Source organism: Pomacea canaliculata, linkage group LG8 (assembly GCF_003073045.1).
Source record: "Pomacea canaliculata isolate SZHN2017 linkage group LG8, ASM307304v1, whole genome shotgun sequence".
NCBI classification, from domain to species: Eukaryota; Metazoa; Mollusca; class Gastropoda; order Architaenioglossa; family Ampullariidae; genus Pomacea; species Pomacea canaliculata.
In genome coordinates this window covers 17,177,239-17,198,718 of record NC_037597.1, presented here as the reverse complement: position 1 = coordinate 17,198,718, position 21,480 = coordinate 17,177,239, and the positions used below count along the sequence as shown (strand labels likewise).

The following is a 21,480-nucleotide window of genomic DNA, read 5'->3' as shown; positions in this document are numbered from 1 at the left end:
GTTTCCGGTGTCAACCACGCCGACACGTGCTTGAACATGTTGCTAAGATGAGCGGCAACTTACAACGAGTGTATGAACAAAGATAACATTGAAAAATATGTTTTTAGCAAACAAAGAAAGTAAACTGATAGTAATTCCAAACGGTAAATGAAAAAATAAAAAAATTAGGCCGGATCAACATGGTAACCATTGCGTCATGCGCAGTTGCTAGGATCAGCAGTCAGATCTGTTCATCACTGAGAACGTGGACGTATATTGCAATCATACGCTGATGATGCGCATGCAGCTGTACTACATACTCCACTCCACCCGCTGAGTCTCACTCTGCTACCAGCACCATGTAGTCTGTATTAATGAAGTCAAAGACTGGATGATACGCGTCAAAGAAACTGAAATTCAGTGATGATAGATAGTATATATAGCTATGCTCGAGAAGAAGAAATCCATTCCAATAGAGTTGATTATCAAGGAGAGAGCTGCCACCTACTACTACAAAACGCAATGTCTCCTTCCAGACCATCCAGTGCGGCGGGTCCACTCTCAACCACACAGACACAGAACAGGTCGTCCTACCCCTCAACCAACTCTACAGCATCATGTCCAGCAGTTAGAAAGAACCAAAGGAGCACAGATCAACATAACGGCTCCCTACCCACTAGCTGACTTAGCAACTCCTCCCTGGTTGTTTCCACAACCGATTATAGACACTGGTCTCTCTCAATTTAACAAAGAGGAACAACAACATCTCATCACCTCTGAGATCAGACTCAGACTATATACCATCTACAGGGATTATGTACAAATATACACAGATGGCTCCCACAACCCAGAGACATTTGAGTCTGGTCTAGGAGTCTATAGTCCTGATTTCATTAGCCTTTCTCTCAAACTACCAAATCACACCTCCATTTTCACTGCTGAAATGACTGCCATACAGACAGCCCTTGAGACTGTCCACCACACAATGGGAACCATCACCAACCATCATTTCTTAGTACTCTCAGACTCTCTTTCTTCGCTCCAGGCTATTCAAAATTTATCGTCTGGAAGACTAGACATTGTTTTTGGTATATTGTCCACCATAAACAAAATCACTGCTGGATATGGTGCAGTCAGTTTCCTTTGGGTTCCCTCCCATATTGGGTTAAAAGGGAACGAGGAAGCTGACAAATTGGCTAAATTGGCTGTTACTCCATCCATTACACGAAACATTAGTACCCTAAACATCTCTATTTCACCTGAGGAGAGGAGAGTGGCTTTAAAGCCAGCGATACAATCACGGTGGATTGAGATGTACAAGCTTTCGGGTAAAGGTAATAGGAGATTGCTAGCTGATTGCCCCAGTCATACACTGATATATTTTGGTGCCAATCGATTTAGTCAATCAAAGATAGCCAGAATGAGGCTTGGCGGGGAGTATTTCACCACTTGTAGATTACAACCTCTTACATGCACGTGTGGGGTTAGGCTCAGCACTTCCCATGTGCTCTTAGAGTGTCATGAACTTAAAGATGATAGAGTTGTCCTAAGTCAGGTCTTACATAATCACGGGCTATCCTTAACCTTTGTCTCCTGTCTTAACCCACCTAAAGATATATGGCACACCGTACTGTCATTGGTGGTGTCAATGGTGGCTCACCACCCGTGTGGTAAATTTCTTTAAGCAGGTTTAAATAGGTTAGGCTAAGCGTAATGAGGGTCACTTTGAGTGAGTGTTTCGTGATATGTTTGTATAGGATTAGGCTACCTACCTGGTGGTTTTTTTTTTTTTTTTGTTGGAACTGGGGCTCAGCCCATTGTTTTGACAGAGCGATTGGATGATTCGTTTGTGTACTAGATAGCCTAAGTAGTAAACATATGGCAACAACTCTGTGACGCTGCACCACCTCTGCGACCCTGGCAGACCTCTGGACCATCCTATGCCAATTTAACTTGGTTCATATAACCTGAGCTTGCTGGCTACGTGGTCGGCATCTTCTCTCCCTTCCTTATCCCCCCCCTTTTTTATTTTTATTTTTATTTATTTTTTTTTTCTGTTTCTGTCACCCTCCATTTCCCTCACCCTCTTCCATCTCTACCCTCTACCTCCTTTCCCTCTCCCACACAGTGCGAAATCGCCCTCGGGTGGAAGCACTTTCCCATCGAAACTACCTACCTACCTACCTACCTACCCGAAGAAATCCATCATTACTCGATCGTTTGTCCATCAAGTCACATCAAGTTGGGCGAAACAAACATCACCTTGCGTCCTCCATCAGGAATCTGGGATTCATTGTCACTGCAGACATGACTCTTGCTAAACAAGTTAATTGTAGCTTTCTGTCAGTCTGCCTATAAACAAGTTACAGCTGTCTGTCAGTCTGCCTATTATGAGCTACACAAGGTCAGCCTCATCCGTCACATTCTGTCTACATGCGCTACCTACATCTTGTCTGTGTGCTTGTTTTATCCAGACTTGATTACTGCAATTCCTTGCTTGCTGACTGCCCTGAATACCCTCTTCACAAATAGCGGTCCGGTGGCGCAACGGTTAGCGCCTGTCACCAATACAGTGAAGGTCGGCTGCCCAGAGTTCATTTCTCGTCTCGGGCACGCTGTTCTTTCTCTGCACGTGGCGTCTGTTTACAGGGATGGCTGCTTGCCGTAATATAGCCTCAGTTGCTGGCACGGCGTAAAAAACCAATCCCCCCACCCTCTTCACAAACTCCAGAAAGTAAAGAACTCTGCTGCACGTCTGGTGCTTAGAGCGATGAGGATACAGGACCATGCCACCCCTCTCCTTCGTTTTCTACGCTGGCTTCCCATCAGTGTCGCATCCAGTACAAACTGTCCGTGCTGTTTTAATTTCTTTGCTGGCACCTGCCCTGATTATTTCTCTGAACTGCACTTCACTTATGTCCCAGCCAGACTACTTGATCCACTTCTCGTCTGATGATCGTCTCCTTACTCTTCCTGACACCAAAACAGCAACATATGATCACAGGACTTTTTGGTTATTGTGCAGTGAAACAATAGAACTCTCCCTTTCCATACCTGCCACCTATACCACTATTGAATCCTTTAAACGTGCACTGAAAACGCACCTTTTCCATAAACATTACTCCTAACAACCTTTCCCATAATGCTAGTCCTTTTTCACAGCCTTCCTTTAGTAGTAATATTGTGTTACTCTCAGCTCTTGTTTTTGTTATTTGGTTCCTCATTGTGTTTTCTGTATTTGATTTTAGTACGGTTTATTCTTGTATAGTTCATATGTTATTTATTGTTTGTTTTCCTGTCCCTCGTGCTGTCTATGTTTCGTTCATGCTCCTTAGGAGTGTGAGTATGCGCTTTACAAATTTTGCATTTATTATTAGTATTAATATTGTTTTAAACATATTTCAATCTCTGGAAAACAAAGGGGAAGCCGACAAAATTATGTCAATGTTTAAAGAAGAATGCTCTCTTGTTCATGCAGCAAAATTAATACTTCTATGATGTTTATTAGTAATGCTTGTGTAAAAACCATAAGAGGATACAGACAAATGTTCATCATACACATATGTGCTCACTCACTTGCGCGCACACACACACACATGCACACACAGATGAGAAGACAACCATTGAACAATAATCATTTCTTTTTTACATGGATAAAACTCAAAATTCAGTTCTGACAAAATATTTTAAGTTGATATGTCCACAAGTTCGAAGAAATCAAATACATGTATAGTGATTTGTGAAATATCCAAAAATAGTAGATTTTTACTGATATTTTGAACAGTTTCCTTCATAAACATCATAATATCAAAATACTGTAGCCATTCATTATTATTTACTCGTGTTCACACAAGTGACTGTATTCATAATAAGAATTGCAGTTGCACTTATTTATAAGACAAGTTTTGTCTCTTCGTGTTTTGATGCATAGTTTTATTTGTATTTTATTCATGATTGACAAAAGGATCTATAATTATAGTCACTAAGCCTAGAAACTGATTGTGCAAGTAAAAGGAATCTTTTGCTGAAAATATAAACAAGAGTACATTACACATACTTTAAATCAGTTTTTTAACATCATCTTTGCCTCTCACAAATATTTTGAGAATTTCAAATTATCCCGTCTAACTTGCATTGATTTGTGACATGTTTGCAGATGAATGGTCTAAGCAGCAGTTATCAAGACGTCTTGCTGACAAGATGGAAAATTCCCTCAAGCTTCTTGTTCATCTTCTTCTTCTTCCCGGACAACAGGCACGCCTAAAACACAGATGCTTTGCTATAATTCAGTAATTCCGACTATCAATGCTATAAACAAAAGCACAATTCAAAGTGATGTAAAATTAATTACAGTTTATTCCTTGTTGCTCCTTTGAGGAGCATGTAGGGCCGTAATAATTACAGATGTATCTTTCGCTATGTTTTGTTATATCAAAGTTCTGTAAGTCTGTTCCCTTTTGATACAGTGGATAAAGCTAAGAAACTGGTCATTCCAAATTTTTCTGTAGTTCTGAGTAAAGAGAATACAAGTTTCAGAGAATAGTTATGGTCTCAAGAGTATTACACATTTAAAAAAAAAATTGAAGTAGGACACCGTGTTTGAGGTCAGAAAATACTACAGAGGCAGGAAGGACACTAACCATCAAGCTTCTTCAGCTTCTTCAGCTTGCCTGCCACTTGATCTCGCCAGTCTCCTTCTGCTGAATGCTTTTCTTCCAGAGGATTACCTGATTATACAATAATCAAAATATTTATCATATTTGCCATGAACCATAACAGACGAACAAGGAATGTAACATAATGTCAAAGTGTCTGTGCTTTGCCACTTTAGAACAGTTGCATGTCATTAATAATTCGTCAATTGAAAACTTTTGGAGCAGGCATTATATATTGACTTCTGCATCATCATGATTGTCCTGCTTTGTAAAATTTCTTATACATGTAGAGGGCCGGATGTCATTTGTGAAGTTCCTTGATCAAATGACATAAGGCGATGTGACGTCAAAATAAGGTGACGACAAAAGGAGGACACCAACCGGCCGTTAGGGGATGACTGCTGTGTACAAACTTGGAGAAGAACAGTGGAAAGGGAGATGAAAGGAAAGGGCTGGACATGGGGTCACCTAGAGCGTCCATGATGACATAAGTTGATGTGACGTCAAAATAAGGTGACGACAAAAGGAGGACGTTAAGAAAAAGGAAGAGAGCAGACGACGGCGTTTCAGAGAAGGAGCACGGACACGCGGCGCAGCCGTGGCCATTGTTCTATCCCGTGCATTAAAGGGTTGCGCACCTGCTGACGGTTCCTGCTTTTATTTGAGTGCTGGACGGTTGTTGTCGCCTCTCCATAAACCCCACCACTCGGCTACATACATTTGCCATCTTTCGTACATAAAAGACAAATGGCATATCTTTAATGAACTATGTTAATGTAAAATGAATGCATGCTGGTAAATTACAAGGGAAATGAATTATACACCTAGTACAGCTCCCAATGCCAACTATTGCCGTTTACAAAAACAATAATGAGAACTACCATAAAAAAAACTATACAAAAGTATTTTTATACAAAATAGGGTAATTATTATTAATTTACACATGATTTTAAAATAATGGTTAAAAATAATACTGAATCTGAATCTGAATAAGCCCTTACCAACAAAAAGAAGCTCTTTTAGAGATGGAAGATCAGCCTGTATGAGAAAGAGAAGGTTATGTTGAAAAAATAAATAAATAAAACAGCCATATTTGCATGGTTGTTTTGGTACAGTTATTATCACAAACCATCTATTTCATTATGCAAACTGTTTAACATTGTTTTCTTTTCATCTACATAAAATTCTACAAAAGATATTTTATTAATTACTGACATCTACACGTGAACTTAAGACAATTCATCAGCACGAAGGCCCTAAAGAACATGTTAGAGCTAATGAAATTTTCATATATAATTGTATACACTATTTTAATTCTTCATTTAAAATATAATTCTGAATGTCTGGAGTGACACTATGCACAAATTAATAAAAAAGCTTACCAGTTTTCCAAATTCTGACCAGTCTTTAACTTGATTGTTAGACATAAGGAGAACCTTACAAGAAAGTAAACCAGAAATTTTAGACTTGAAACAATGCATCATCAATAATCTTATGCTATAGATGCCCAACACATATAGAGTCAAGAACTGTTCAATAACATGAGAAGGACTTCTCTCTCTCTCTCACACACACACATGCACACACAGAATACAAATAATATTAATTAATTATAATCACCTCTAGTTTCTTTAAGACATTGATACCCTTGAGTTTTTCAATGTTGTTATAGGAAATCCAAAGTTCAACAAGTGTATCTCCTACAGCTTCCTGTTATGAAAAACCAAACCAAACAAATATTTAATGCATCTGCTGTGTGCAAAGCCACTTCTTGCAAATGTTAACACAAAATAATTATAGAATTTATATTTAAAGCTCACAAAAACACCTAGAATATGCTGAACGTCTATCTATTCTATCTATCTAATCCTCTTAGTGCATCAGGTCGCACATAAGGCCTCAACCTGAGTCCACCACCGATGTCGATCTGCTGAAACCCGCTCTAGGTGACCCCATGTCCAGCCCTTTCCTTTCATCTCCCTTTCCACTGTTCTTCTCCAAGTTTCCTTTGGGCGGCCTCGTTTTCTTCGGCCGTCTGGAGTTCATCGTAGGGCGACTCTGGAGAGGTCTGCTGTCGCTGGCGGAGCACATGTCCGATCCATCGCCAACGCCTTTGTTGAACTTGCGTGGTGATGGACTCGGTTTCAGTTCTTCGGTGGAGTTTTTCGTCGGTGATGGTATTTGGCCAAAAGATGTTAAGTATGCGCCTGAGGCATCTGTTTTGGAAGACGTCAAGCTTGTTACTGATGGTTTTGTTCATCTTCCATGATTCTGATCCGTAAAGGAGGGTGCTGATCACATTTGACTTGAAGATTCTCAGCTTGATCTTCTGACTGATGTTTTTTGCCTTCCATGTGCTCCTAAGTGAGGCGAAGGCCTGACTGGCTTTCGCCAGTCGGGCTCGAATCTCCACCTCCGCATCTACGATGTTTGGCATTTTGGGCCCAAGATAGGAGAAACTGTCAACTTCCTCAATCTCTTCTTCATTTAGTTTGATGCTGTCTTGCACTCTGGCGTTCACTCTCATACTTTTCGTTTTCTTTGCACTGACCTTCAAGCCAAGGTTTCCAGCTGTTTCTGAGAAAGCATTTGTTTTTTCCTGCATGTACGTGTTGGTGGCGATGCGACAACAGGGCAATGTCATCAGCAAAGTACAAGTCTTCCAGCGTTGTTGTTGCTGTCATAGTCATGGTCCATCTGATCCCTTTCCTCTCACTGTCGGTGGAAGTCTTCATGATCCAGTCCATGGCCAGGATGAAGAGGAATGGTGACAGTGCTTCACCCCAGTACTGACGTTGAAGGGGTCTGTGAGCTCTGTGTCACAGACAACCTGGGATTTGAAATCGCTGCACAGCATTGCAATGACCTGAACAAGTTTTGCAGGGACTCCGTAATGCCTCAGGATCTTCCATAAGGACTCTCGGTGAATGCTGTCAAAAGCCTTCTCCAGGTCGATGAAATTGATATACAGCGGTGTGTTCCACTCGTTTCTCTGCTCCAGAATCTGTCTCAGAATGAAGATGTGTTCGGAGCAGGATCGCCCAGGGCGAAATCCTGCTTGCTATTGTTGGAGGTCTTTCTCAAGAGTTGCAGTCAGTCTTGACAAAACAATCTTGCTAAAGACCTTACTGGTGAGGGAAAGAAGTGTTATGCCCCTCCAATTATTGCAGTGAATATGCTGAGCAATGAACACAAAATCAAAATGATACTATCCACATACCAAACCTGTCAAGCTTTTGATGCTATTTCTTCCGAGTGACAAAATCTTCAAATTTTCTGCAAGAAAATGTGGTAAAAGTGCAGTTTACCATTCTGAAAGGGTAGTAGCAAAAATGCATTCTCAAAAATCAAACAAACAAACCAAGAGTGACTATAATGTGAGGATTGAGAAGGAAGATATGCATGCATATCTTTTTTATATCTACTTTTATGTATCCATATTTAACAAAAGGGACAGAAAATCAGTGTCTGAAGTTGTCATTAAATATGCTCCATCGTGATACATGTGGAGGTACTTCTCTTGCATTGAAGACTGTTAGTCATTTCCAAAAACTGTTTGAAGTATACCAACACAAATGCACTTCAAAATTACTTACACAAGAAACAGTTACATCATTTAAATTTCTTCCATTCTTCATGCAGAAATTTACAAACAAGCATCCTCTTTACAGCAATTAAAGGTGTATTTATGTAAGATCTTGAACTAAAATGTATTTGGTACTTACTGAGTCCATTTAAATTTGCAATTTTTTCTATGCAGTTTGTTGAAAGACTCAGTTTCCTGAAATATAATGATTAATTCACAAATTAAATTTGGACTTGTGGATAGTACAATTAAAACACTTTAAGTAAGATCTTTCTACGGCTCACATTGCATGTCTTTCATTTATAGGACTTCCCTACATGTATCAGTTTTGACTTTTTCTGCATTGATGATCATTCACAATATAGACTGAGTAGCTTATGACTGAAATCTTCAAAGACATATATTTCTATCAAAACAAAAAATATTGAAAACATTAACTAAAAATACACTAATGCTCAATAACTAATAATGGTTTAATCCAGCCTGTGAAATGGTCTACATATAATTTAAATTAAATAATTTAAAACAAGCCTGCAGGGGTTGGGAGAGGGAAACACCCAAATACATGGGTAGTTCAATGAGTGAAAACAAGCTACTGTTAAACTTACGAAACTCCATGTATTTCAGACAAAATAGTGAAACACAATGAATGCAATTTTTAAATCATTAAGGAGTATTGAAAGAAGTGATGAACTGGTAAGATCGAAAATTTAAGCAGTGCTTTTATTTTTGTTTTTAATATTTGAATAAAATAAAAAAAATTTTTTGGAATTTAGAGCAAATAAAAATAAAAGAGCTAAAGAGTAACTTGTTCTAGAGCTTAGCAAAACCCACTCGCAGCTGACCAAGGTGGAGAGGGATGCATCCATCTTTTCTATTGGTGGATACTGGGCTATCAACTTTACATGTGGGCATTCTGAGGCTTTCTTTTCTTCCTTTTGTTCCTGTATTTAAAAAAATAGATATTTCTAGAATTAATGAAGCTGCAAAGGTTGCAGCTTATGCGAAAACACTAGGGTGGTAGTGATTATACCTTTTCAAGCGTTTTAAACCAATATATATATTCACTGATACATTGAAAATGATAGATTTATGATAGTTATACACAAACTCACTCAAGCGAGTACATGTGTATATACTTATATAGATAGATACTACATATGATATTATGTGAAACAGCTCGATCAATGTCAAGTTAAAATCGAATATTCGAATTATAAGTACTCACAAATTTTTGGAGAGCTTCTTTGATGCTTGTAGCTTTTGACTGGAAATGAGCATCACAACAATCATCAAACCTAAGAGGTAAAATAATATGTGTCTATTTTTTACCATCGGAAGATCGGGAAGCAGATCGACTTAATTGCATCAGGTATACGTACAGTTTAGAAAGAGTGCAATATACATTAATTTTAAAAGCATGTGCCCGCTGCCTCAGTTAAACAAAGCTAAAGCAAAAATAATATATTTGATCTGCTCATGAGATAAAAATTATCCAGGACCTTTTATGTTTCCGTTGAAGCTTTCATTTACAAGATATGACACAATTATACAGTTTTGATGATAGCCTCTTTAACATATAAACATTGATACACACCATCTTGATGCCCTTCTTTCGTTGCTAAGTAATTTACTCCGATGAATTATTTAACAATAACAACCAAAAATGTGAAAACGTAAACTATTCTTTTAAAAAATCAGAGTCGAATTGGTGTAAAATTTACACATTTTTTGCATAAATATATTTCCTAAAATTCAAAATTTATTTGTGTGTGTGAGTGTAAGATATTTTTCAGGACTGCACTACACTCACAGCAACATGGCTGCCGCCTTAGCACGAATTGGAAGACAACTTACAGTAAGGCATTTTTAATGCCTGAAATGTTATCGTATTATTTCACCGACTCAACGCATATCATATATATTTTAAACTAAACAGACTCATTATAAAGTAGATTAATACTATATCCTTGCAACATAAAAATGTGATTAGTATCTGCAGGTATTATTAAATAATCGTGACCAAATGTAGTAACCCTTTGCAGTCTATTTACAATTCATTATTTGTAATTATATTTTATAAATGTTGTTACATGTAAAGTTGTGCCGATTTATTTTTTCAGATAACACATTTCTTCTGCACACGATGTGGAGATGCTTTTAAACATTCTTCAAGGTGAACATTCCAGGAACCTTAACCTTAGACTCTAGCTTAAATCTGTACAGTACAGTAATCCCTCGTTTATCGCGGGAGATGCGTTCCAGAACCACCCGCGATTACTGAAAATCCGCGAAATAGAAACGGTATATTTATTTATGTATGTATACACTATATTAAGGCTTTAAAACCCTCCCCCATACTTTTTAATCTACATATACCTTTCCCATTTCCTTAATAACCATTCTCACACTGTTGTTTACAATTGTGAGTAGGCGCGTAGCAAGCGATGCTGGTTCTCGTTTCAGAGTAAATACATAACATTACACTGTTTACTTTAATTCATATCAATTTTATTATTTATAATATTTCTTTATTGTTAGAATTAATATTAGGACTATATTTTTATACACTTTGGCTTTTCATCTAAAAATTCATAAAATATATATATTTTCCACTGATTGAATTTCGCAGAAAGTCTGCAAATCATTTTCCCCATTAATTTCTTATAAAAACCCGTGAAATGGTGAAGCGTGAAGTGGCGAGGGATTACTGTATATATTTTTGAATGCTTGTAGTTTTACTAGCCATAGTACTCAACATTGCTCAACAGTACTCAACAAGTTGATTAAGGCTGCAAACTCTTCCACCTCTGATTGTATTGTCATTATTTGTTCAATCGCTTCATGCAGGTGAAAGGAAAGATAAAATTAGTGTTACATGTGATGCTCTCACTTCCATTGTTTACTTCCCCTCGCTCTGCTGCTCCACCCCCCTCTGGTCTGTGTCTTTTGATCATAAGATAGTCTGTCAAATTATGACAATCTCACAGTGGCTTTGCCTTAAAAAAAATGCAGAATACAATTTCTTCTGTTATTTGCAGTTAGCAGCAACATGTTGTATAGACGATAAATGAAAAAAATAAAAAATAAAAAAATTGAGACAAATATTCTTGCCGAATTTGGTTAAGATCAGACAAAAATGGATGTGATAATTGGTCTCTTTCTCACACATGGAGCCACACTGTTTTATTTATAAGCAGACTTGCTATAATAAAGTGATTTCTTGTATACTGTTTAGTGTCACAGGTCTACAACAAAGAAAACCCTTGACAATTCTATCTCAGCCAGCACAGTTTTTCAGCACAAAAACCCAGGTAAATAGAAAGATTGTAATTAGTCCACCAGATTTATTAAGGTATCAAAATAAAGAACTATTAAAGATCAACTAGACTGGAGGGCTATATTACTCTTAAAGACTCCATATTCAATATGATAAATGTCAGACTAAAAATTGCAAAAAGAAAAATATTTTGTGAGAAATTCAGTAGAAATACTGCTGCTCTGCTCAGAAGCTACTGCAGTCAAAGTGTACAGATATCAGTCTGGTGTGGAGCCAGTTACCAGTGACACTAACCTGTTTAACAAATTTTTTATAGAAAATGTCATGTTAAAAGTACAAGTGTATAATTGCTGTGCTTAAGTGTATGCAGAAACATCAGCTTTCATCATTTCCCAATACATATTTTGTGGGTCATTGAGAAGACAGTAATTGCAGTTCACAAATACCTGATCACTGACCACTGGGGTCTTATTTCATAGTAAGAAATATGCTGTAAAATATGAAGGTTTTTAACACCAGGTCACATACCAAAGGGGAATGAGGGACATTGGTAACATTAAATTACTGTTGCACATGATACTTACAGCAGCATAATGGCTTTTATATGTTGTGTTTTACATCATTGCTGACATAGTTCAGTGTGGTTCGGGATGTACACATCCATGATGTTAACCTTTTGTTAACAGGAGTCTCCAAAGGCATATGACCAGAGTACAGAAGAGGATGAGTTATTTCGACAAGTAACAGTAGAGGTGAAGAGCCATGACAAATCTGTGCTGAAAAGCTACTCCCAGTTTGTGTCGATGGCAGCCTCTGAGCTAGGGGTCAACATAGCTAGAGTGTGAGTCTTCAAACTGCTTTGATGATTCCTAGACTAAATTGAATGTATTTTCATGTTCTTTCTCACTGCCAATTTGTAATCTTATTTCTTGCCTTTACGGGAAAGCAACCAAAAAAAAAATTATTTCATGCTGAATATTTTGTTTATTGTTTTGCAGGTTTGAACCCCCCAAGGTTATTACACGTTACTCATTGCTGAAATCTGTGCATATTTATAAGAAGCACTTTGTACAGTATGAGATTCGGACTCATTTTGCAGTTTTTGAGGTTAGTGATTCTTTTTCCATTCTTAATCTCATTTAAGCAGGTGACAGACAACTCTGAAGGTGCTTAACAACAAAATTTTTATTAGATATATATATTTTTTAATGAATGTTGAGAGCTTTTCTCCCTGAATAACCCATAAGACATAATTGCAGACCTTCATGACTTTGAAAACTTTTGCTCTAACTGATCATAAACTTGATAATCATATCAATTTAAAACAGTTTTAATAAATAGAATCCCACTTGTCTTGGCGGTGTCTTCTCTTTAACCACCGTCTAGCAAAACATCCTATATAGAGTACAACTATGGTCATAGTCTTAGGCAATGCACCATATTAGCCTGCAGAAAATGCCATAATGAAAACAGCACAGCCATAAAATGTTACTCTTCAGTTTTGTAAATTTTAGAAATAAATATTTTTGTTTTCAGCTGAAGTATCTGACTGGATCTACAGCAGATACTTTCTTAGAGTATATACAGAGGAACCTACCAGAGGGAATGGCTATGAAGGTCTCCAAGGTGAGTCCAACATTATTTGTAGTAGTAGATGTGGTTGAATAATTGTGTAAGTTTTACAAGCATTATTATATGCAATTAGCAAGTTATTTAAAATATTTACCAAGGATCTTGGTAAATGTTCACTCTTTTCTTTTTTTTTTTTTTTGCAGTATCGTTTAGAAAGGTTGCCTGCTCACCTTTCTTCCCCTCCAAAACCACAGCCAGAGTTGTGAAAAAGGGCTTTAGGATGACTGTATGCACTTCATAACAGGATAGTCCATTTGTTCATTGATGACGTTTATTGTCTTGTTCAGTCTGGATTATGTTTACATTAAACATTGTATCTTCTGCCTTGATTGTAATGTGTGAAACATTATGTGCAGGTTGCATAGAACTTTAATTGGTGTGAAACATCTAGATTGACACAACCCAAGTTTTCATTCCATTGGATTTTTGTGGTATTTTCTAGCAATGACCATCCCAATAACTCAGTTCTAAATGCTTACCATTAGAAAAAAGTTTCTAAATGCTACAAAATAAAATAAAATAAGCGGCCAGGATGACATTTTTTAATAAGCCATCAAGTGAACCAGATACAACATATCTCTCTCAACCTTTGAAATATTCTTTGAATTCAAACTGACCTGATAAACTGCTTTATTTGACATATTTCATCATAAAAGCTTAAAGGCAGAACTTCTTGTGGGCAGTTTTTAAAATGGTTTCGCCTAGGCGAGGGAAAATGGAGCACCTGCAGGGTAGTAATTGGAGATGACTGATCACTAGTTGTCAGCACCACATGTACTTCTACCTTTCCTTGCACAGATGAAACCATTCTCTTCCTATGGTCTGAAGTTCTGCCTTTAAGTGGAAGTTTCTAGATGAGACCATTTAAAAAAAAAATACTGATAACATGAACATCAATGATTGTCCAAATACAACAAACTGACAGAGAATTAAAAGACATCTGTTACTGAAAGTAATTTTAGATCATGGTAGCATGTTCCACAGATATGCTATTTGAAACATTGCTATAATGTAAGAATGGTCATCAAGACCTTTAATTTCAGTCTCAATAAGTGTTTATTGCCACATCTCATGAGCTGAAGTGAATGGTGCTTCATTTGAGCAAGTGCAGTGGACTCCACAACAATCGTCAGTGCCATAATTACTGCACTTTTTGGAGGGTGGGTGGGGGCAGTGACAGAAAACATGTAGCATCTTCCTGCTGAGTTGTGAGCAATGCTTCTCATGCTCAAAACTGCCAATGTAGCTTTCTTCATGCTGTACTCTCTTTCAAACATGCTGAAAAATACAATTTTCTTTGTTCCCATAATGCAGCAATCAAAACAGTTTCTAGAGTACAATTTTATACTGTATGGTAAACTAAGGCATCACAGTTTCTTACTTCAGTGATCCTTGCACAAATACTAGACTGTGACAAAATACTTAGATAATTTATTTTCTGACAGAATAAAAACTAAATACGGTAATAAATTAGTCGAACTAGCCCAACAAGTCAGTGCTTAATCTAATCTGTAAGTCTCTGAAAACTACAAATGAACTATACATACCACTAGCATAAATATGCCTGAAGTGCAGCCATCATGTGTCGATGCTAGCACAGATATCAACTTTGCCTGAATGAGGTTTGAAGCAAAACACTACTGATCATCAGTCAGCTGGTTTTCTTCATATCTGTGTACTGTCAAAAACACAGTTATTTTTCAAAGGTAAAATAAATTTTTCAACAAGTGACAGTTTGGTTAATGATAGTTTTAATATTACCTCACAATGTAAAAAAGTACATGGACAAAATTTTATGAAGCAGCAAAGATGTAAGAAACGTAAAACAAAAAATCCCCAGAAAACAAGAAGCAGCAGGCACCCAAACGATTTTAGCCCACTGGATTGGTGAATTAAATGGAATTAGTTTAAATTTGTCAGTTGGCCAGATCCTGACAAAAAAAGGACAAGCGTTAAACCTTTGATCAGAAATTTTCATTACAACACATGATGTGAGGTAGATGTGTGCAGATAGCTATCACTTGTTAAGATATGGCCCTAGAAACTTGAGCAAAATATCTACAGCTTTGATGTGCCTAGAAATGTGGACAGTCCGAAGACATGCCTTCAGTGCCTCAGATATAAAATGGTATACAGACTAAAGCCTTAAATGACTGAAGACCAACTACTGTATTCACCTTATATCATTGAAAGATGGTTAAGCTAAAATGTTTAGGTAATGGCTTGCTGAGTTATTGAAGCCCAATATTACTCATAGTGTTAACATTGATAGTAGGTCCATATTTTGAAAAAAGAAAATGTAAAACAATAGGTTCACTCATCACATTAAATCGTACACCAACACTGCAAGGATACCAACCTGTTTCTCTTGAACTGCTGCATGAAGAATCACCTATTATTCTACTAGTAAGCAAACAATATCCATCTTCACTCAGGGCCCTTATCATTTTATTCTCCATTTTCCTCCTTAATTTGATGCATGCAGTGTATGTCTTTGATTGAATACTCTCTCCCTGTCAGCTTAAACTTTAAATTCTTCTACATCTTAAAAAAAAAAAGAAAAAAAACAAGACGTCAGTCACCAAACTACCTTAACACTTGTTTTCATTGACCTTCTAAGTCCCCAAGTTTATACATTTAGAATTTTTTCTACATAACAAAGGAATTGAGAATCACTGCAAATTTCCTCAGACTTGCAACTTCCCCAGTATGTGTTGTACTGATGGGTCACTTTAAGCTAGGAGTAAGGATTCAAGATTTAAAAAAAATTATAATAAGGTTAATGTTAAAAGGAAGACTGCTTACAATTGTTTAAATCATTTAATATCACTAAAACAAATGTGGCTATCATTACAATATTAGAGTTGTCACAGAAATGTCTCAAGAAAATGCAGGCTTTTTCTATCTTACAAAACATTATCTCTAATGATCATGTAGCTAGAAATAATGCAAACAGCCTGGAAAGAAATTTTTTAAATCAAAACTGAAAAGAAACATAGTGAATTTAATGTGGAAAAGAAAAAGTTTTCCTGCTGAAATTTTCTTTTCAATATCCAACAATTAGAAAGTTTTTATGGTGTGAAAAGCTGTGCCTGTCTCGCTGTAATATTTTTTTTTAATGTATCGAAAAAAATCTGCAAAATACAGGGTCTGTTATGGTCTGAAACTTCAAAAGTCCATCGCTTTTCCAAAACCATTTTCCTAGATTTTGTTTTTAATGAGGTTAATTTATTCTCTTGGAAAAATATGCACACTCACTTACAAAGGCTGGCAGGTGAAATGTGTGGTCAGATTGTCTGCATTTTCTGTCTGTGCATGGTTACATACACAAAAAAGGAGGTAGTAAAGGCCATCCTCCTTTTTTCGTTGGTTGTTGGGATGTTAGGAGACTCTTCTCATGGCCAGCTTCTCTCTCTCTGCCTTACCTTCCCCAACCCTCTATGGAATCAGATACCCGTTCCCAACAGCTGGGTCGACTGAGGAATTTCGCTGTGCTACACATGTATCAAGCAGGTGCACCTCCAGATTCAGATGCCAGTGCTCTAGCCACTCAGCTATCTGCTTTCCATGGAGAAAAAAAAGACTACTATTACTATAAAGAAGTAACATGACTGCAGAGGCTTCTACACATTTCTAATTTTAAGAAAGTAGAAAAATATTTTGCTATGGCATCATTAAACAGTAAAGTACATTTAAGTAATATCTCTCTCTCCTCTAGCAGCAGAACCAGTAAATGTTTATGCACCTAATAAAGTATTAAGTTTTGTCCTAGATATGCTTAGAATTTTCATCAAGAAGGAAGAAGACATCGAAGACAGGAAATATTTATGAAATTGTTTCTTTGAAAGGATTGTATTGCTATGACAATTATGAATATCTAAAAAAATTCCAGAATATGATGCATGCAGAGTCTGCTAGATTAACTCAAGTGGCTTTCACTTCAAAGCAAGGCAAAATCCTCTGGCAGAAACTTTCAAAATATCATGGTATTAAAACCTACCATCTCTCTTCCCAGCCCATGAATCCATCAGTTTGTGCATGCACCCAACTAACATCTGAGTAAAATCCACCCAGCATACAACATGCACACTGGTATTTGGGACTGCTTTATTAAGCAAGAAAGAAAAATCAAATTACTGCCCTCATCTTCACTTTTTTACATTTATAAAAATAATCTTTTGATGTTGATGGTGAACTTTTACAGATGTCATATCAGATGAGCAGGGGGAAGGTCTCTAGAAAATTGCACATAACACCCATTAAAGTGCCATCTAATGTACCACCTCCACACATCAAGTATCTTGCCTCACACCCTCTCTCCGACCCGCCCCCCACAGCTACATTTGATGACATTTTGATTGCCTGGTTTTTCACCCCAGAGTACTCTTCCACTGACAACCATTTCCTCTAACGTCAATCTTAACTGTTGTGGTGCTAGCTAGAAGAGGATAACGTACTTTTATTCAATTCCAAATCCAACACAGCTACAACACTTAATAAGAGGTTCTAGAAAATTTGAGTGAAAGAAACATTTTGCCCCCCCCAGCCCCTTTTATTTTGCAAGGAATTTATCACATAACAGAAAAATTTACCAGCACCCAACTTTAAAAATCAAAGACTTCTAACAAAAAAAAATTTTCATTATATCTACATCTGGAAATCTTTTAATTCCATAACTTTTCCGAAATTCCATGACTCTGAAACTACATAAAAAAAAAAAAAGGAAGAAAAATTCTATCATAAAAACAATTTATGCTGATGTTGCTTTTACCTGTGTCTACATATTTGAATGTTTACTGTATTAGAATGGGATAAAGTTAATATAGAATAATATAGTTAAACTGACAAATCATTAAAATAACCAAACAAAAGACCTTTCTCTATTTAACATTAAATAGTCAACAATAAAAGTTTCGCTCATCTCCCATGCTTACCAGAATTTTATAGACGGGTCGTTTAGCAAGGAAAAAAATTAGGAATTATGATAGCGATAAAAAGAAGGAATGCTTTATCACTAAACTTTCTTCATAAAACAAACCGCCAAAGCAAACAACCAATAGCGCACAAAAATAATAAGCATTCATATCAAGTAAGATTTTGGTTGGAGATCATTAAACCTGGAACCAGCAGCTAAAAACAGAAAACTGCGTTTTATGATTTAAATATATTTCACAATGATCAGCTGAACAGCTGAAGTGACTAAGAATGAATGTGAGGTGCAAGGCTGATGACGGCATTCAGCATCTGAAAAATCACAATTAGGGCTCTGGCATAAAAAAAAAAAAAAAAACCAACCTAGCATGTATCAGACATTTTAGAACCACTTTCTGCTACAGACTGTAAGCAGCAGAAACCGAATGAACTCCCTCTTGAAATCCGATTCACAACCGACAAAAATACTGGTCTCAAAACTGTATATGAACCACAAATTGAAACATCCGATGCTTTTTATTAACTCAAATTGCTGCTGTTGATAACACGTACCTGGACAGATCTGACATTAATTAAAAGAATAAATCCACAGAAATAACAAAGTCAAAACCAGGAATCGAAACGACCATTCAGAACCGTTTACACAGAATGATCAAATGAAATTTACAATATTTAAAAAAATTCCATGAATAATAGCTTCATTTACAACCCGACATTGTAATCTTTGTTCTGTTCCATTTTGCAGTCAATTTCATTATTTCTTCCCGAATGTCCACAAAATTTGGCCATCTTCTTGCAGTCATAACATAGGCTTAACAGAAATAGAAACAGATCCATAATGACTGTCTTTTTTTCCCCCACGAAATGCTCTACAACCGTCCAGAACTGGATCATGCCCGACATCTTCATTTTATCGGCATCTTGTACTATCGGCAGATTTCACCGAGGACCAAGGGACATCGGACCACCTGGGATCTTGTCATGGATTGCCGAGGTGAGCCGACAGCAGCAATGGTAAGATGACCGACATTCAAAACGGGCCAGGCATTCGGCCTCTTCGCGATGGGGAGTCAGGACGCGGTGGTGGGAGGTAGCTACAAGGTAGAGGATGAGAAAATGACAAATGCAGGTGTTAAACATGAAATTTTGTTGCACTATTACATCATCAATTCTTAAGCAAAAGTTCAAATAATGTTTTAGCAAATGCTAACACCAGACAAAGCCCCTCTATATTTTTACCATTTGCAACCAAGCATAAATTTATACACAACAAAGTTATCGTCATAAAAATATCACCATCACCTTTTTACGATTTTGCTTTAAATAAATACTTTTACACCAAAGCAGCAAATGCAAAATTGGGAAAGATGTGTCTTCTTTGGAAACACATCATGGTTAGAGAGGAGGCTTATGCATGCTTAGAAAACAATACAACTATAAACAGCAAAGGAGGGATAACTTCACTAAACATGTATAGAGGCTCTTTACTGCCAATTAGCATATATATTTTTTTGGCAATACTGTATTGAAGTCAGTGATGCCATGAAAATGAATCATTTGTAACATAGCTATAACGTAACTGATTAGTGCCTATTTTCTCAAAGGCCACATTTAAAACACAACTAAGTTGTATGATAAATTACAACAAAAGCGAATGTCAAAAAATATACCTCCCGGCTTGGGGTTATATGTCTTTGGTATAGTTGCAACAAAACTATTACAAGGGTAGAAAATGTTTAAAAAAATGCTTAAGTGATTATATCTTAAGTAAAAATCTTGGATTTCTTAGGAACTCTAAGACTTTTTTAAATGTCCACTTTTGCTTCTTGCCAAAATCTTATTGTCCAGTGTTGGTGTGTCATAATTCAAATATGATTCACTTTGTTTGAAAGTCTTTTAAAAATCTTGAATACAATTGATTTTTTCCCTCTAAAGCTAAAATTAATTTTTGTATTATTATTTTATCCACTGATAACAACTAAAAAGTATTTTAATACAGGATCATTACAACATAATAGCCATTAAATCTCAAATTACCTTGTGCGAGTTCATGATTTTCTAAAATAATTGTTGTGGATTCTGGGTATCATGTATGGAATCAGACCAGTGAAATCATCTAGAATTATAGTCTAACGAAAATATGACTATTTTTTTTTAAAGGAAAGAGACATCAGGGTGAAACACTAGCATCTTGATGTGATAAAAGAACAGGACCAGCAAGACTAAAACCAAGCAAGCTTACATAGATAAACGTTACCTTCTCCTTGCTAGTACAGATATAGGATCTCACGCAATTGAGAATAGCTTCACTTAAAAAGTGAAAAGAAACTGTCCTATTACTTACATACTAAATTATGATGTTATATTAACTAATTAGATGAAGTTTATCTTACCCCAAGGCTCTGATTTAACCTAAAGATATGAAAGCAAAATCTACATTACTTAAAGCTTTGATCCACTAACAAGGAAGTCAAAATCTGACAGTCACTAAAATTACTTGTATTTTAGTGAAAACATATTGCTTTTTAAATTTATGTAATTAGATAAGTATGTACTAACTTGTGGTTTGGCTACTGTAAAAGTTGTTTAGCAAGTCTAAAGAACTCTGAAGCACGCAAAACAATCCTCAAAAATAAAAACTATATCAAAAATAACAAAACCAAACTTGGGTTCAGACTGCTCGATAAGACTTTCTCGTTGGATGATGTTATTCCACGTTCAGATTCTGGACCAGCATTAATCTTTTAATGAATTAATGGCACTGTTATAAGATCAACTCTGATGTTTTATGGTATTTGCTAAGGGTCAATAGAAATATGCGATTAAACCTAGATCTTGTAAATTTCAGCCTCCAAGAGACCAATCCATGCAGAATTAATTATTTCACTAAAGCAAGATAGCGGCGTTTCACATCTGCGATCAAATGAGCGCTGCTAACTTGGTAGTGCAGTTCACATTGGTATAACACCATTCACATCATTGCCAGCGTACAAGCTGGTACCAATTCAAAAGCGACAGTCAGAACATTCGGATTTTGGAAAATCTGCTATTTTCTGCTTAGCTGAAAGTAGGAGAAATCCTAGAGATAATGCAGAACTGTCTATGCAGTCTGTAATAATCCTAACGAGCCGCTCCTTCTCTCTCGTCTGAATTGGTGTTGACTAACTGCAATGTTGTGAAATTGGTGCACTATGCATGATGTAGCACACTTTTGAATGGTGCTTGGTGATCACAGTGCTATAATTGTAACGGATAATAACAACGTGGGTTTTTAAGAGCTGAAATTACAGATTTAGGTTATACTGCTATCTCATACTGAGAAAAAAACGCAAGTCTTTCAGGTTTAGTCCTTTAAACATAATATAACATATTAATACCTTTCACTAAGTATTTACTGTTCTTACACCAGTTTTTGA

At 36.6% G+C, this 21,480-nt stretch overlaps 4 protein-coding genes across 10 annotated transcripts in view; 2 read left to right on the top strand and 2 right to left on the bottom strand.

Moving 5' to 3' along the window:
- Positions 1–105: 105 nt before the first annotated feature.
- Positions 106–2,036, top strand: LOC112569955. Its single transcript, XM_025248076.1, has one exon. It carries the CDS (start codon positions 425–427, stop codon positions 1,661–1,663), a length of 1,239 nt encoding a protein of 412 aa, XP_025103861.1. The 5' UTR covers positions 106–424; the 3' UTR covers positions 1,664–2,036.
- A 1,566-nt stretch (positions 2,037–3,602) lies between these two features.
- On the bottom strand, positions 3,603–9,914 carry LOC112571083 (dynein light chain 1, axonemal-like). Its single transcript, XM_025249891.1, has 10 exons — positions 9,818–9,914; positions 9,449–9,487; positions 9,055–9,164; positions 8,360–8,415; positions 7,855–7,910; positions 6,255–6,344; positions 6,017–6,070; positions 5,636–5,672; positions 4,620–4,706; positions 3,603–4,239 (listed from the first exon to the last, which is right to left on the bottom strand). The coding sequence occupies exons 1-10, from the start codon at positions 9,818–9,820 to the stop codon at positions 4,193–4,195; spliced, it is 579 nt and encodes a 192-aa protein (XP_025105676.1). The 5' UTR covers positions 9,821–9,914; the 3' UTR covers positions 3,603–4,192.
- A 106-nt stretch (positions 9,915–10,020) lies between these two features.
- Positions 10,021–13,461, top strand: LOC112569988 (28S ribosomal protein S10, mitochondrial-like). The gene is made up of 7 exons (XM_025248120.1): positions 10,021–10,078; positions 10,344–10,396; positions 11,459–11,534; positions 12,187–12,341; positions 12,499–12,607; positions 13,037–13,126; positions 13,276–13,461. Exons 1-7 carry the CDS (start codon positions 10,040–10,042, stop codon positions 13,336–13,338), a joined length of 585 nt encoding a protein of 194 aa, XP_025103905.1. The 5' UTR covers positions 10,021–10,039; the 3' UTR covers positions 13,339–13,461.
- A 199-nt stretch (positions 13,462–13,660) lies between these two features.
- The window catches only part of LOC112569986 (RNA-binding protein 4.1-like), a 17,588-nt gene continuing 9,768 nt past the window's right edge, over positions 13,661–21,480 (bottom strand). For 2 of the 7 annotated variants that reach the window (XM_025248118.1, XM_025248119.1), the window contains exon 8: positions 18,562–19,158. In XM_025248118.1, the coding sequence (XP_025103903.1) occupies positions 19,095–19,158 (64 nt within the window). In that variant the 3' untranslated portion in view covers positions 18,562–19,094. Of the gene's footprint in view, positions 14,411–14,679; positions 16,691–18,561; positions 19,159–21,480 lie in introns of those variants that run through there. The other 5 variants (XR_003100562.1, XR_003100563.1, XR_003100565.1 and 2 more) reach the window with 5 other exon arrangements.